The following is an 18018-nucleotide window of genomic DNA, read 5'->3' as shown; positions in this document are numbered from 1 at the left end:
CATGCACTGTAGAATGCCTCCACCATCCCAAACAGCCAGCACAGCGGGTGGTTCAAGTTGACGTCCACTCACACTGTCACTGTCAGCCGCCTCGTTCCTCGCCATCCCTTTATGTCTCGGAAGCCAGCATAATCTGGCAGAAGCCCCCAAACGTCCGAGACGCTGCTTCATCTCCCGACAGCCTCGACTTCATATGAGTCGCAGCCAGGGCCTACAGCGCCGCCTGACTGTTCCCATAGGTTAGGCTAGGTAAGAGTGACAGTCCTTACCACAGTAGCGACAGACCAAGGCTTCTGACGGGAATCGAACCCACGACCCCTGCACTGGTAATCCAAGCACGCTACCAACTCGGCTACCGGGGCGCCCTGACTGTTCCCATAAGCCGTGGCAGGTTTAGGGGGCTGCCGCTCCCGACTTAGGATCTCATCCAAGGCCCCGAGGATCGCAAAAATCTCAGCCTAAAAGATACTGCACCCTGTCCAAAAGTCAATGTGACTACCTTATTCTTAGGAATTCAACAAAAACTTTGTCCGTGTAAACAGCGAAACGCCCCAGCACAAAGCTCCCTCCCCGGGAAGAGGTCCTCCAGATTGCCATCGAATATTGCCCAACTCACAACACTGTGCGGGTGTGGGTTTAAAAATAACGAAATGTTGGGAGAGAACATATGACGTGTTGATATTTTTTGGCAGGGTTATATGGTCGCGATCATAGACTATCTTTGAAACTTGTAAGAAATGTAATATGCTGGGTAAATCGATATTTTTCTATAGAAACACATTTATCTAACTTCTCTATCAAGCTGAACTCAATAACAAGCGTTTAGTTTAATCCCATGGCATCCGGTTGTACGTACCGGATTGACCCGATAGATTCCTTCATCGGCAAGGACGGCTGCCTCAATGTACAACACATTGCTACAAAAACAACAAGCGTTTAAATCTGTGTATATTGTATGCCAAGAGGCAGTTTATCTCAATAGTTATATTGGGTTGCCCAAAAAGTAATTGCGGTTTTTTCATATAGTCGGCGTTGAAAAATTTTTTCACAGTTTGTGACTCTGTAATTGCATTCTTTCTTCTGTCAGTTATCAGCTGTTACTTTTAGCTTGCTTTAGAAAAAAAGTGTAAACAGTGTATATTTGATTAAAGTTCATTCTAAGTTTTATTAAAAATGCATTTACTTTCTTTTAAAAAATCCGCAATTACTTTTTGGGCAACCCAATATTATTTTGACCGGCACTGTATGTATATGCGCACACAATTGCGATAGGGTGATCCTGAACAATGACGTGGTTCTCGCGTGACTGGTACATGTCTTGACATGGTGGTTAAACAAGAGTATTATACATACAAATGCAGGTAATGTCAAAGTCCCATCATAATATCTGTTGAGAAGTAATGTGGTGGCTGTGGTTTAAAGCGGAATTAGCGGCAGTTGGTATATGACGGCATTTGTGACATGGAGCCCTATTATATAATGACACTCTCCGTAATATGCCCTAAAGAAAAATCTGTTTTAACCAAAAACAATGGGAATTGGCGGCAGTTGACGCATATGGGATACGGAGCGTTGTGAGATGACACTCTCTGTGATATGCCCCAAAGAAAGGCAAATACACTTATCGATAACAACACCGTTGCCATTTGCAAAATCATTAGAAAATTTGATATCGTACAGCACCCCTCATGAGGTTTGGCACACATGTTTTCAATTACATATGTATATCAAATTTCATTATATACCAATATCGGTCGTGTCTTATTTAATTCAAAAATACTTAACTACATTTTGTTGTTTGTGCGCAATTGCGATTATTTACAGATCTCCGGAAAAGGCTCTCAATCAGAAGGCTGTGAGGAAACTTTAACGGTAAAGGCCTCATCGGTGGAACCTTTGCCATCACCATTGCAGCGCTTTTCAAGTCGTGGTGGCTTGTCATTATTGGCGCAGTATTTACCTACGGTGTATCCCGAAATTACATCTCGTAAACATCAAAATAATGCACCTGAGAAAGAGAAAAGTCCTCCCATGAATGACTGGGTCAAACTGGAGCCAAATGATGATATCTATGAGGATTTGGAGGATCCCCTGTCGGAGCCTACAACCAAGCAGGCTACTATAACAGCTGTTCCACAACATTCGTTGGCAGCATTTGGTTTGTTTTTGCGTCTTCCCGCCTATTCAGACGTTCTATTGCGTGATAAGCTAAGAGCCCAATGTCTACTTCGTTTAGTTTTAGGCGTTACCGGCGATGGAGAAGGCAGTAAGTATTTCTATTTGCAATATTATGACAAAAAGTTTTACTCAAAGTTGGAAATTTCACAGATGACATATATAGTCTGTCCTTGGCGCCCACATTGCCAACACTGCCCTTCGAAGTTTTCCGCCAACTATTGGATAGTTCACCCTTGACCACAGATGATGGCATGCTATTGCGGCGCATGGTTATCGAAGTTGGTGCCATGCATTTGATTTTGAATTGTTTGAGTATATTTACCCATCATTCACCTGTTTATCCCTTGGGTAGTACCCAGACAGAGGTAGTATACATTTTTAGGATTGAGAAAAAAGCAAGAGTCTACTTATCCTATACAATTTCAGGTTGCAAATACCAGTGGTAGTGGAAGTAGTGGCAATGGTAATGCTAATGGCAACGGTAATGGAAATGCCATCAAACCACCTTTGAATGTGGCCGAAGATGCTGCTTTAGCTACCTCTGATGATAAGGGTCATATGTATTGGGCCAAGGGTACAGGTTTTGGTACTGGCTCTACTACACAATCCTGGAATGTGGAACAGGCTTTGCTGCGTCAAAAGAGTGAGGAGGAACATGTTACAGTCTTATTACAGGTAATTTTGTGCTTTCAGCATTGCTGAAATCTACAACCTAAATAATGTTGCTTATTATTTCATTTAGGTTCTTGCTAGTTATGTCAATCCCGGTGATCGCATACCAACAGCGGAAGAAATGCCATACCATGAGATAATGAACGATTCAAATGAACTACCCAATGAATTTCTGTCACTACTGAAACAATCGTGTCTCATTCCAGCGCTTAGTTCCTATTTACGCAATGATTCCGTACTTGATATAACCAGACACATTCCATTGTATCGGGCCATACTACAGTTGCTGAGATCCATATCATTATCACAGGACTTGTTATCACTATTACAGCCACAAAACATAGGTGAAAGTTCACCTTCAATATCTGAGCTATTGACAAATATGAAAACATGCGTGGACACTTATGCAAAACGTTTAAAGTGAGTATCTGGCCTTAAAGAATATCCTCTATGCGAATAACTGAATGGTTTTGTTTTTTCTTAGATTGAATAAAAAATCCAACATTAAAGGTCAAACCCAACAAGTAACTGTGAATATCGATGACGGTGATGATGAGGGCTTAGCCCTTCTCATACCTGACATTCAAGAGACTACTGTTTTGGTACAGAAAACCACCCAAAGATCAGGCCAGCACCAACAAAATCAAGGAAATGCCTCTGGTGAATGTGGACAGGGGCTTGACATGGATCGTCCATTGCAAAGTAAATCAATTGATGACCGCTATTTGGAAGTCATGAAAAAATTACAATTCGACACATTCGATATGATCGTTGAGGCTGAAAGTAATGGCTATCGTTTTGTTGTCTCGCATCATTTTGAAAAAATGGTACGAATGGCTGGCGATCGTTATCATCCATCTCGTGTTAAACGTTTGGCTCAAGAAGCTGTTACGCTTTCCACAAGTCTGCCGCTGTCCTTTAGCAGTTCTGTATTTGTACGTTGTGATACTGATCGTCTTGATGTCATGAAGGTAAGAGCTAATGGAACTTAATAAAATAAAACCATTATAAATTAGGTAAAAATGGGACCAACATTTTTGTATCATGGTTTTTAGAGTTTTCACAAGATTTAGGGTTGTTGTTTTACTATTAGGACCTATACTGGCCCTATCGAACATTTTTTTGTTAACTTTTATGAAATTATTATTTCTAGACCTGACCGTAGTGGGGATTGGCTTGAATCAAATCAAAACATGTGCCTTTCGCGGGACTAACGATTATTTTCGTGACGTGATTTTTTTGTGGCGAATATGCATTTTTTGCGAGTGTTACTTTTTTGTTAGCGTAATTTTCTCGTAAATTGTGATAATATTAATGATCGTGTTTTTGCTGTGAGTCGTGATATTTCAGTGAGGTTAATTTTTATGAAGTCGGCAGTGGATGTTGTTGTTACAGGATGCTTGTCAAGAAATCTTTTTAAAATCTTGATTGGAACGTAATTTTGGGATACATAGAGGTAAGCCAGGATATAATGTAACTTCTTGCCCACGGACATACTATTAAGGAACAGATGAAAATTTCTTTCACCTCTTTCTGATATCTCAAATACTGTAATTATAAGATCTTTGTGATATTGTTGTATGTGAAAACAAACAAATATATCTAAATCTAAATCAGTGAACGTTTGAAAGGTTAAAATTAAGTCAGCGATCATAATATAACTGAACCTACAATAGCTGCCTCTGCCGATGATCTTCTCAACAGGTACATTGTCAAGGAAGAGAGTACGCAGCTTCCAGCAATTTAAATCGGCCGGACCGGACGGTATTTTACCGCCAGTCTTAATAAATGTTCTCGAAAGCCTGGAGTCGTCTTTCTTACCAAAGGTATGGAGGATGCCAGTTTGGTTTTTCTCCCTAAAGTGAGTCTAATCGTTTTTAATAAAAACACTGAAAAAAATGGATTGATCTAAACGTCACAGCAAAACGGACATCGGATAAATTCAGAGGTTAGGTAAGGTAAGGTTAGGTTTAGCAAACCCGGGTATCTGGCCGCTTCACTTGAAAACGTGTTCGCTCTAAAAGAAAGATGAAAGAAATACATTTTAGTACCTTGAGGGAGAATGAATAGTGTAACCAATGAACACGACAGAGTTCATAGTTCCCGATGTCTGGAATATGGGCAGAGTAGTCCCGCTACTCCGTAGATTGCATAGCAAGACGACTCCTTTGCGCGCCATCACTAAACATATAACGGGGTCTAAATCAGGTGTGTAGTCACCAGTGGTTTGTGGAATTTATGGAGCGAATATGGATTGCAACTTAACTATAGACGCGTTGCAAGGAGAAAAGATCACAAAATAAAAATTAGTGTAAACTTGTGCATAGATACATTATATATATTGGGTTGCCCAAAAAGTAATTGCGGATTTTTCATATAGTCGGCGTTGACAAATTTTTTCACAGCTTTTGACTCTGTAATTGCATTCTTTCTTCTGTCAGTTATCAGCTGTTACTTTTAGCTTGCTTTAGAAAAAAAGTGTAAAAAAAGTATATTTGATTAAAGTTCATTCTAAGTTTATTAAAAATGCATTTACTTTCTTTTAAAAAATCCGCAATTACTTTTTGTGCAACCCAATAGATAAAGAATGTGAACTTCGCACATAGACTGGTTGGTGGCGCTTGTGAAAATAGATAAATAAGAATTGTCTCATAACATGCCACAAGCAGAATTCTGCTCCCAATGTCATGCAGTTTGCGTCGTCGTCGAAAGTCTTAGCTCCGAATATGTGTATCTTTCTTTCTTTTCTTTTTGCTGTAAATTAAATTTTTTAATTTTTTTCGACAGAGCTGCTTGTTTTGAAGAATAATTAAATAATAAACGGCACCTATAAGCTTGACATTTGCTGTCCAATTTTGAAAGCATAAAAAATTCCTCTACTCTTTCAATCCTCTTTGACTTGTGTCAGTTTCATTCAGTGGCAGCGTTTTAACGTTCAGCTTCTAAGTAAATTGTAAAAAAAAAATTAAAATAACATGCAATGCAGAAATAGAAATTTCTATAAAAAGTTTGTCCGGTGGCAACCCAACCGAGGCAAGGTGATATCTCTGTCACTGTTTAACCTTAATCTTACACTATTCCATCTGCATGGATATCGTATCCTATGCGGACAATTGTACGAGATTGTGGTTTCGGGCCCCCAATATGATAACATCTACGTGTGGTTGAACTACTACCTCACCGATCTTGCAGTTTCTAACGCGGCTGAAAATTGGGAGATATCCGCCACCAAATCCTCAGTCACAGTGTTCACTTCATCGTCAGCGCAGATGCTTGAGGAGTTGGATGTGATAGTTGAAGGGGTAAGAGAGAGAGTGAGAGAGACTTATAGATCGACGCAATTTTTGCACATAATTCCTAGATCTGGATATTTAATAGAAACCAGTAGACGAAAGGATGAGTAACAACACTCTGCTATAACAACAACAATAGAGAGGATCAACAAGCAGAATTCTTAGATACTGAGTGCCTGTGATGTTTAATATGGCAAGATAAGTTATTGACGTTTTTCAGTAACCAGTACCCTTTCTACGGCGAGCGATCCTATGGACCGGCACAAGATGGCTCACCTAAGGAGCTATACGAGGACAGATACCTCCACATACAAATGTGGCTACAACAACCCAAACAACAGAGAGGAGAGGAGCCAGGCAGACGGGAAAGTTTTCATTGGTGAAACCTTTCTCCAGTCATACTAGACTATGACAAGAGGGTTGTTCATGAAAATGAAATTTTCAACAAGCGACACAGAAAACGCCTTTCTCAAACTCCTAGTCATTGCAAATCCTGAAGTAATCTTCCTCCCCATGTGTCCAGCGCGGCGGCAAAGACCTAAAGTTACAATGACCAGTAAGGACTGCCATTATAAGTCCGAGGTTGTGTTTTCTCAGCCCTAGAATATGTGATGGTCTATTATAAGTGAAATAATCTAAGACAGGGCCACATTGCGTAAAGTAAACTTCTGCCCAACTAAGTTGATCGCACTGGGGAGGGTTCACTAATTCGGTAGCACTATCAGCACTAATCAGCAACCACTTGACAGTCCTATAGGGCAGCCGCTCGAGCATCAAAAACTTCTCCTTCCTCTCCTGGTAAACGACATCCAATCCATTAACAAAGAAGGACCCCCCTGATATATAGTCCTGCCGCCACGCTACATCACCAGCTGCACCCGGCACGGGATAGCTGTGAGCACCACACTGGCTGAAACATTGAGGTCCGATCTGTTTGGTATTCATTTTTGTCACGAGAAGCTTAGCTGCGAGCTACCGGGCGCGTCCACAGGTTACGAATATTGGAATGCTTCATACGGAATAGCTGCAACGGCAGTCGAGTCAGTGGTATCGAGCGGAGAGTATCAGGAGGGGCAGAGGAAGTCGGGAACCGGCGGCACCGGCTCTTGTAAAAATACTGAGTGCCTATGGTGCTCGATATGACAAGGTGAGTTATTGGCACCTTTAAATAACCAATGGCCACCTTGTTCCCGCTGCGATCGATCCTTTGGACCGGAACGAGCTTGCTCATAAAGGAGCTTGACGAGGATCGCCACCTCCACATGAAGATGTGGCTAAAACAACAACAACATTCAGCTGCCAACAGAACGGAAGAGCGCTTAAAGACCAGAGAATGTCCGGTTCCCGACTTCCTCTGTCGAAGGCATTCAGCGCTTTTACGGGTAGTTCTCCTTGCACTCGAAACCATCATTGCCGCGGTATCCTGTACCTTCTAAATCATACTGCGGAGAACACAGTTGACCAAAGCCTAGCGCCAGATCAATGTCCGGCCTAAAGTCATTGTAGGAATAAGATACTGGGCTCTTTTTAGGCATTGGAATAGTTAAGAGGACTGAATTCAAGAAGATTGAAGACTTTTGTCCTATCATCAAAGTTGAACGAGAGGGTACAAAGATCAATTGTGATGCAATTAGTAACGGCTACAGTTAATCTATCCAGATAGGAACGCAAAAGGCTATTTAAGAATCACGCTGGGGACTGTAACCAGGAAGTCAGTTATTTATGGTTCTATCATCAATGTCGTCAATTAGTGGAGTCGGCAGTTAATCTACCCAAATCGAAGAGATAAAGGCTATTGGGGAATCACAATGGGCCGCATTTGGCCTCAGCGGATACTAAGACATCTAATGTCTTACTTAACCTAACGCCAGATCAGACATTCATAGAAAATAATTGGCCTATCTACCGCTGTAAGCACCCAGTGCACCGTTCCCGGCCTAAGTTGCAATTTCGCTTCTTCTTGCGATCGAGATAAGTGCTGTCTTGTATCCTGTACCCTCTTGATCACACTGGGAAGGTCAGCGCTGGCCAAAGCCTGTTTGCCATGATGTCTGATCGAGTGACTAACTTCACAAAAGTATGATTTGTCGAACGGTGAAACCTCTTAAGCGAAATGGCCAGGGTAAAATCTCGACATAATTGTCTGATCACAGGGGGATTCAGCCCGAAGTCGGCCAAAAAGGACGAACAAACGATTAGCCTTATATACATAACAGAAATCATCGGTATTATAACAGGACACGCCAAATCCCCAAGTGGCAGGGAAAACAATTACGGATTTTGTAAACAGCACGGAGTTTGTGACTAAGATTTTATTTGTTGAGGTTAGGTTAGGTTGAAAAAGAGGGTGCGGATAGTAATCCGCCCGATGCCACTATGGACATACACCTAAGCCAGTAATCGGCTTATTGAGCGCTCTAAATACCAAAAAGGTAACCACGAAAAAGAAAATCTAAGTTAGGAATTCGGTGCTTCTTACAAAATCCTTAATTGTTATCCATACCACGCCCCTAAGTTGGTGCATGTCTGGTATTCCGTCCTCACCTAAGTACTGGTGTCTGTTGGGCGCGAAAGCCGGACAATGACATAGGGAATGCTCCAACGTCCCATAATCTTCCCCACATGCTTTTTTTTCGAGGTTACTTTTTAGTATTTAGAGCGTATAACCGATTACTGGCTTAGGTGTATGTCCAATGACATAGGGAAAGCATGGGGCGGGTTATTATATACCCCCTCTTTTCAACCTAACAGACCATATAGGACTACGAGCTCACTTTTGCAAAATCGGTGCTGCAAGTGATAGCATGTGTAGGACATGTGGAGAAGATTATGAGACGTTGGAGCATTTCCTATCTCATTGCCCGGCTTTCGAGGCTAACAGACACCGACACTTAGGTGGGGATACAATATCAGACATTAACCAAATTAGGGACGTGGTATGGAAACAGTTAGGGATTTTGTAAATAGCACTTTATTCCCGACTTAGATTTTTTTTCGAGTTAACTTTTTAGTACTTAGAGCGCACAACAAGCTGATTACTGGCTGAGGTTTAAGTCCATAATGCCATTAGTCGGTAATATCCGCACCCTCTTTTCAACCTAACCTAACTTACCTTAACGGAAAACATAACTTTTAAAATCCTAATCAAAGGCAAACTTTAGAGTTGAGTCTAAAATCAAAATCGAGCTTTCGATTGTTAACGACAAACTTATCTTCTTATCCCATATAAACCGATCATCCGAGTTTGTACAGAGTGGGCATGCGATCACACGGTGAATATACTTGTGCGGATGCGGTAAATGCTTCTCGTTTTCTGTCTTTCCTAGTTTTCATCATCGACGTGTCGGAAGAGAAAATTAATTCGAATTCAAACCTTTTTTTACAGGTTTTGATTACTGGACCAGCAGATACCCCATATGCCAATGGTTGCTTTGAATTCGATGTGTTCTTCCCACCAGACTATCCGAATTTGCCTATGCTTATAAATTTGGAAACCACAGGACGCCATTCTGTACGTTTCAATCCCAACCTATACAATGATGGCAAAGTGTGCTTATCGGTATTGAATACATGGCACGGCCGGCCCGAAGAAAAGTGGAATGCGCAGACATCGAGTTTTCTGCAAGTGTTGGTGTCCATACAATCATTGATCTTAGTTCCCGAACCATATTTCAATGAGCCCGGTTTTGAGCGAAGTCGTGGCTCACCGAGTGGCACGCATTCCTCACGCGAGTACAACAGCAACATATATCAGGCATGTGTACGCTGGGCTATGCTGGAGCAAATACGAAATCCTAGTCCATGCTTTAAGGATGTAAGTGAATGGATATGAATATAGGTTGTTGAAATGGTTTATTAATGGTGGTGTTTTTCATTTTATAGGTTATACACACCCATTTCTGGCTGAAACGCAATGAAATTTGCGCTCAAATAGAAAATTGGATAGAGGAACTTTGTAAGCCTCAATGCAATGAACGAAGTAGTCGAACAATATCATTCAATTCCATGGTTTTGAGACGGCAGTACCGTCACTTGCGCGAAGAATTGGCCAAACTGAAGGTGCCCGAAGGTCTGGAAGATTTGGATGCTCCCTTCAACCCCAATGTAACTCTACCAGCAATGAGTGAAAGTGCCAATAACAGCAGTAGCAATTATGGAAGTGGGCCTGCATATAACACAAGCAAGCCCCAAACGGACGCATCTATGGTTTCCACCAGCACCGCCACTAGCAGTTCAAGCGGCAGTGGCGCCATTGCAGAGACAAAGTCTAATCCAGGTTCTGAAGAAACCACCGTTGAATCACTTAGTTCCACATTGTGCAGTGGCAGTGCGCCATTAGCACCACTCGAGATCAATACAAATCAGCCATTCATTAGTTGTACCATGGATGATGACAGCGATTCGCCAGCGGTTTTGCCACAGTCAACTTTACCCGCCCCAGTTACGGCGAAAGTTATCACCGTGGACGAAACTTCGAACGAGGCGGATGGTGAGGATGGAGACGAGGAAGAAGGCGATGGTGATGACATAATTGTGCCCGATGAGGATGGTGATGCCAACGATTATAAATGTAATACCGTAGACGATCTAATGGAGCAACTGTTCTTTGATAGCTCGGACAACACCATGCACTATGATGATTAATGCAATGCTGCAATCAATGTCACCATTCGTGTTGTGAAGCCGAACAATACCCTTCTTTCTGTCCTTTCCCTCCCCTCCCCACTCCTTTACACACTACACTTGTGCATTATCGCTCTGCCTTCTTTTTGTGAATACATCCATACAAACATTATTACTTTAACGATATGGAAATTCTATATGGAATCTACAAAACAAAAATTCTACACATGCATACATTTATACAAACAAAAATACGTAGATACAAAAATACAACATGTTTAGTGATTTTTTCGTACTATTGCGTACTACCATGGAAAATTATATTCTTTTTTTAATATAGTTTAAAATTTTTTTTTTAAAACTTCATTATTACTTTTGAAAACGTTTTTTACTTCCCCAAACAAAGAGAAAAGATACTAGAAATACGTTTAACAAAACAAAACAAAATATATACATACATATTTAAAGAACGAAGAAGAAAAAATGAGCTCTTGTGTTAATGAGAGACCATTTACGGAAGATGAATTTAGAATGGAAGAATATATTATACGCCTCAATATATACCATCCCCCCTACACCCATACCCCATACACTCCTCCCACACATAATAATCTGTCTGTTTTCTTAGCCCATATACCTACCAACTTTTCTGATTGCATTATTTATGCCAAGACTTAAATTTGCAGTGCATTGACACTGTCTTATAATACTATAAAATCATATATAAATAAAACTGGCTGATTAATAACTATAAAGAACCGTATAATGATTTCAACAAGAAATGGCATAACAACAACAACTTTACGATACCAATAATGAGGTCAGAAACAGTTACACCTCCAAAGCCATTTGGGTGGGTTCAGGTTTGATGTGGCTTTCGGCTGTAAAGAAAGTTCCGCAGTGCTTTTTTGTATTCACTTTCGCTCTTAGCCTTATCACCACACCACTGCTCACAGACGGTGCGAAATTTCTGTTGATGTTCAGGTGAGTAAAACTACTTTATCTGCATTATATGTTTATCGAAATTTTTGGGGGAAATGCTATTATCGTTATGAGTAAGTCTGTAGTACTGTGGTGTGTGTGTGTGCGTTCAATTTATTGCCTCGAAATCAACCCATAAAGTCCTCTGTCGTCAGTAAAATCATATACATTAATTTTTTACACTCATGCAGTTTATTACATGCACGAGAAAATTAGAAACGAAGTTATGGCCCGCGGAATTTTCCGTTGATTCGAAAACCTTATAACGCCACAAGTATCTAAGCACTGGAATGACCCGATTTCATTGGTGACAGGGGCGGACGTCCATGCTTTGTCCGTGTCGGAATTGATCGGTTTCACACACGACAATATGCATAAAAGAAACACCTTACCCCCACATTGCGCTGGGAGCGAGGGTGCAACTCACCGGGAGGAGGGTGCGTCAAAGAAATTTAAATGTTCTAGGACTGGAACAGTGAAGCCCTTTACATTAAGGTTTATATATGTATATACATATATGTATTTTTTTTCTAGCTGGACCGGTGAGCTTCGCTACAACATTATAAAGAGGCTTTTAAATATTATGAATCTATATTATGAATCCAATGCAATGAGAACACAAAATTGCAAGGCCACGGGTCCTTCTTGGATTGCTTACTTGTTTTTCATATTTGTTATAAGTACCATGCCCGATGCAATAATAATGGGTTCTTCCTGGATAAACTTTATACCAAATTTGGATGTATGATTCGTTCTCCTATTTGAATTATCTTTTATTTTGGTCCCATTCTGTCCCGATCGACCTGAGTGTTCGCTTTGTGTTTTCTTTCTCTGGATAAGGCGAATCCTCCGTCACACAGTGGGATGGAGAAAAAATAAGTGGAAATAAGTCTGCCGTTTTGGAACGGATAGAGATATCTTCATGAAATAGCTGAGGTGTTATCCAGTTTATATACAAAAGCCCTCAGGGCCCTCGAAGTCCCAGGGGCCCATTGGTGGGCCTTCAAAGTTGGTCACCTCGGCCCTACAAAATTTTGTTCGGCCTGTCAAAAGCGCATTTATGGTTCGATTTTCAAAAATGTTTGTGCTGGAATGTGCTTAAAAACCCCTAAATATTATAAAACCAAAACTATTGAGTTGCCCAAAAAGTAATTGCGGATTTTTTTAAAAGAAAGTAAATGCATTTTTAATAAAACTTAGAATGAACTTTAATCAAATATACTTTTTTACACTTTTTTCTAAAGCAAGCTAAAAGTAACAGCTGATAACTGACAGAAGAAAGAATGCAATTACAGAGTCACAAGCTGTGAAAAAATTTGTCAACGCCGACTATATGAAAAATCCGCAATTACTTTTTGGGCAACCCAATAGTTTTGGTTCGAAATTTTCACAAATTTGTAGATGAATATCTTTAAAAAAAAATGAGCACACATTTCGGCCACGTTTCTTGATGAAAACACCCAAAATCCCCACACTGGGTATGATGTTTGATGTGATGTTTGCAAAATTGACATTTTTTAGAAAAATGTCCGTGGAGACCTCAATCCTTGGATGGCTCTAAAAATGTTTTGCATGCAATTAGTTATCACTTTGGGCAATAAAAATATGTTATAAAGTTGGGGATCTCAGCTTTGCGCTTTGAGAACTAAAAAAATTTCCCAGTTTTTTTGTTAAAAAATTCCAATATTGTACTTCACAGATTTTCTATTAGAGTAAACACAACTTATAAGAATTACACTAAAAAAAAAAAAAAAAAAAAAAAAACACAAAAAAAAAACTTACGCATATGCGTTAAATCTTCGTTACAATACAGTAAGCAAAATTGATAGTGCTGGGCAAAGTTTTCTGTATAGAGGCGAAACAATGAAATTACCTTTTTTCCAAAAAAATGCCAAAAATTTACTATTTTCACATTTTTTGATTTTTTGATTGAAGAATCGGACCTTAGCATATATTCTGAGAAAAAAAATAGAATATTTTATTAGCTTTCCAAATCAGTTAAAAAATTTTAAATAGGATCAGAAATGCTTCCACAAGCAACAAAATAAGAAAGCAGCCTCTGCGAAAATTTCAAAAAAAAAAAAAATGTTAGTCAAATTTCTTTTTCTTAGGCCTGTTTTTGTAGGGTTTTTTTACGTGTTTTCTAAGCACTTTCCAGCAAAATTGAAAATCGGACCATAGATGCGCTTTTGACAGCCCGAACAAAATTTTGTAGGGCCGAGGTGACCAACCAATGGGCCCTTGGGACTTCTGGGGCCCTGAAATTTTGCATATAAACTGGATAAAACCTCAGCTATAACCATGTAAATTTCATGAAGATATCTCCATCCGTTCCAAAATGGCAGACTTATTTCCACTTATTTTTTTTTCCCCATCCCACTGTGCGTCATTTGATTATTTGGTCCCGAACTTGGATGACAAATTTGTACTCTACTCTTGAATATCTTTCAATTTGGCACATTTTAACCCGTTTGGACTGCTCTTTGCTTTGGGCATTTTTGTGGGAGGGGGCTTTGCCAGATTATTTGCGGGTGGCCACACTCTTGATAGGAAGCCAAATTTGTACTCTACTCAATATCTTTAAATTTAGCTCAATCCTATCAGACAACCCTTTCGCTTTCGGCATTTTTTGCACGAGGGGGCTTTTGGTGGATGGGCGACCCTCCCGAATCTTGGTGCTAAATTGTGATACCATGATCATATTCTACATTTAGATACCTCACATTTGAGTCCCACCCATATCGATCCGATCGGTCTAAATTTCCGTTTGGGGGTTTTGCGTCCTTCCAGAGTCTTGGCGGCAAATTTTTGGCATCAGACTCGTTTTCTACTCCCGAAAATTTTCATTTGAGTTCAATATTATTCCCATAAGTCTAGAGGGTGGGACTGCAAGAAGGCATTCTGCTGACATATATCGAAATACAGGCCGGCTATCAGATGAGCGAACATTCTACACTGCACAATTCGAGTTCGAACAGAGTGGCCTTTTGCCACTGTTCTGTTCTAGGCAGGCAACACAAAGTGTTGCCAGGTCTGACCGGGATACCTTGAAAAGTTTGACATTTTCTAGCATAAATGTATTGGGTTGCCCAAAAAGTAATTGTCGGTAATATAGTAATAATATAGTCGGCGTTGACAAATTTTTTTAACGGCTTGTGACTCTGTAATTGCATTCTTTCTTCTGTCAGTTATCAGGAAGATGGCAAAAGGTTGTCGAACAAAATGGCAATTATATATTTGATTAAAGTTCATTCTAAGCTTTATTAAAAATGCATTTACTTTCTTTTAAAAAATCCGCAATTACTTTTTAGGCAAACCAATACTCAGAACGTTTTGAAATACGACCATCATTTGTCTTGTTCATAGTGACTTGAATTAATTGACAAAAAAATGGACACTTTCGAGCGACCATTTTTCACACACGACAAGGGTGCATTGATGAACGTCAATCTTTGTATGGCGATGAAGCACCATCCTATAGCAGTGTGAAAACTAGTCTAATGAACTCGTTGTGACCGACGCTCGCTCAAAATCGAATTCCGTGAAAGTCGTCCAAAAACGGCCGTTGTACAAGAAAACATTGATGCCGTGCGTGAACTTATAATTCAAAATCGTCTTGTGACATACTATGAGATAGTGGCATCCTTGGGCATTTCTTCCACCAGCATACATACATACGATATTGGATGAACACCTTACATAAAAAAGGTTTGTTGGTTTCCGCACAATTTGACAATCACTCTGAAAAAGACTCGTGTCGATTAGTGCGAAGAAATATTAAAAACAAGTAAGAGCGTGCTAAGTTCGGCCGGGCCGAATCTTATATACCCTCCACCATTGATCGCATTTGTCGAGTTCTATGCGCGGTATCTCTTTTTAGACAAACATAGAATATTGAATAAGAACTGTTATCCTATTGGAGCTATATCAAGTTATAGTCCGATTCGGACCATAAATGAATGCTGATTGTCATTGTAGAAGTCATTGTGTAATATTTCAGTTCATTCGGATAAGAATTGCGCCTTGTAGGGGCTCAAGAAGCAAAACCGGGAGATAGGTTTATATAAAAGCTGTATCAAGCTATTGATCGATTCAGACCATACTAGACACGTATGTTGAAGGTCATGAGAGAAGCCATTGTACAAAATTTCAGCCAAATCGGATGAGAATTGCGCCCTCTAGAGGTTCAAGAAGTCAAGATCCCAGATCGGTTTATATGGCAGCTATATCAGGTTCTATATCGATTTACGCCATACTTAGCACAGTTATTGGAAATTATAACAAAACACCTCATGCAAAATTTCAGCCAAATCGGATAAGAATTGCGCCCTCAATTGGCTCAAGAAGTCAAGATCCAAGATCGGTTTATACAAGATCGGTTTATGAATCATACTTAGCACAGTTGTTGAAAGTAATACCAAAACACTACGTGCAAAATTTCAGTTAAATCGGAAGGCAGCTATATCATAAATCGGTTTATATGGCAGCTATATCAGGTTATGGACCGATTTAAACCATACTTGGCACAATTGTTGGATATCATACCAAAACACGTCGTGCAAAATTTCATTCCAATCGGATAAGACCCAAGATCGGTTTATATGGCAGCTATATCAAAACATGGACCGATATGGCCCATTTACAATGCCAACCGACCTACACTAATAAGAAGTATTTGTGCAAATTTTCAAGCGGCTAGCTCTACTCCTTCGGAAGTTAGCGTGCTTTCGACAGATAGACGGACGGACGGACGGACATGGCTAGATAGACATAAAATTTCGCGACGATCAAGAATATATATACTTTATGGGGTCTCAGACGAATATTTCGAGTAGTTACAAACAGAATGACGCAATTAGTATACCCCCCATCCTATGGTGGAGGGTATAAAAAGGTCGCGGGTAAAATGCGTTTATAAGATCGTCACAGGTGGCGAATCGTGGATCTATACGTACGAAATAAAAAAATCAATCGACCGTGTAAGCCTTCGAAGTCGATCGTGGAAAAAGCACTTCGACGCAAATGGTGCCCTGTTTCTAAGGCAAACTAAACTGGTCATGTGGCGACTGTTCTACTTGAGGAATTGATGGATCATCCGCCGTACAGCCCTGACTTGACATCCAGTGACTTCTTTTGGTCAATGATTATCGTCGTCAGAAAATTATGTTGAAGTGTTCAATAACCATGTTTTGGAATATTCTCAACGGGAGTGGAAAAAGTGCTTCGATAATTGCTATGGGCGTATGCAAAAGTTCATAAATCATGCTGGAGATACTTTTGAAAAACAATTATTTATCAGCCCTCGTATAAATACTGGGCGACGCTAGATTCATGCATGACACGACAACTCGTGACTCATGTGGTCACCTCAAGAATAGAGTACTCAATGCGACTTCCTTTTATATGCATCCATCCTTGACCTCAGAGAGTACTTGTTGAAAAATAACCGCTAGTGTCTAGAAGTAAAATCGAACACATTTAAAAAACAAGTAAAAAGGCAGTTCGGCCGAGCCGAATTTTGGATACCCACCACCTCGGGTATGTATAAAAACCCTCTTTCGTCACAATCCGGTGAAAATTGGGGAACTTATGCACCCAAATTCGACACAGATATTGAGTGGTCTAATAAATATTAGTCACTGTTGAATTTTTTATTTCAAATTTCAAAAAATCGGGTAAAAAATAAAGCTTTTATGAGCTTCACACCCTTAATCGACACATAGGTCTATATGACAGCTATATCTAAATACAATCCCATCTTTACCATATTTGGGTCGGATGGCGGGTGGCCTTAAACTACTTGCTGTTTCAAATTTCAGCGAAATCGGATAAAAATAAAGCTTTTATGCGCTTCAGACCCTTTATCGGGATATCGGTTTGTATGGCAGCTATATCTAAAAATAGTCCGATCCGAACCATATTTGGGACGGATGTCAAGAAAATTAAGACTACCCACTGTTTCAAACTTCAGCGAAATCGGGTAATAAATAGAGCATTTATGGGCTTCAGACCCTTTATCGGCAGATCGGTATATATGGCAGCTATATCTAAATATAGTCCGATCTGAAGCATATTTGGGTCCTATATAGGACGCGTAAAACTACTTACTGTTTCAAATTTCAACGAAATCAGTTAAAAAATAAAGCTTTTATGCGCTTCAGACCCTTAATCGGGAGATCGGTCTATATGGCAGCTATATCTAAATAAAGTCCGTTCTGAACTATATTTGGGTTCTATGTTAGGAGGCGTAAAACTATTCAATGTTTCAAAA

General features: G+C 40.0%; 1 protein-coding gene across 4 annotated transcripts in view; it reads left to right on the top strand.

The window, feature by feature from the left end:
• LOC106093281 (baculoviral IAP repeat-containing protein 6) overlaps positions 1–10865 on the top strand; it is a 45948-nt gene extending 35083 nt beyond the window's left edge. For all 4 annotated transcript variants that reach the window (XM_013260332.2, XM_013260331.2, XM_059361818.1 and 1 more), the window contains 7 exons: positions 1825–2266; positions 2329–2543; positions 2605–2853; positions 2921–3270; positions 3335–3821; positions 9529–9957; positions 10026–10865. In XM_013260332.2, the coding sequence (XP_013115786.2) occupies positions 1825–2266; positions 2329–2543; positions 2605–2853; positions 2921–3270; positions 3335–3821; positions 9529–9957; positions 10026–10787 (2934 nt within the window). In that variant the 3' untranslated portion in view covers positions 10788–10865. The remainder of the gene's footprint in view (positions 1–1824; positions 2267–2328; positions 2544–2604; positions 2854–2920; positions 3271–3334; positions 3822–9528; positions 9958–10025) is intronic.
• The last annotated feature ends 7153 nt before the right edge of the window (positions 10866–18018 follow it).

Source organism: Stomoxys calcitrans, chromosome 2 (genome assembly GCF_963082655.1).
Source record: "Stomoxys calcitrans chromosome 2, idStoCalc2.1, whole genome shotgun sequence".
In the NCBI taxonomy this organism is placed as follows: Eukaryota; Metazoa; Arthropoda; class Insecta; order Diptera; family Muscidae; genus Stomoxys; species Stomoxys calcitrans.
The sequence above is the reverse complement of the archived record's forward strand: the minus strand, read 5'-3'. Positions and strand labels throughout refer to the sequence as shown.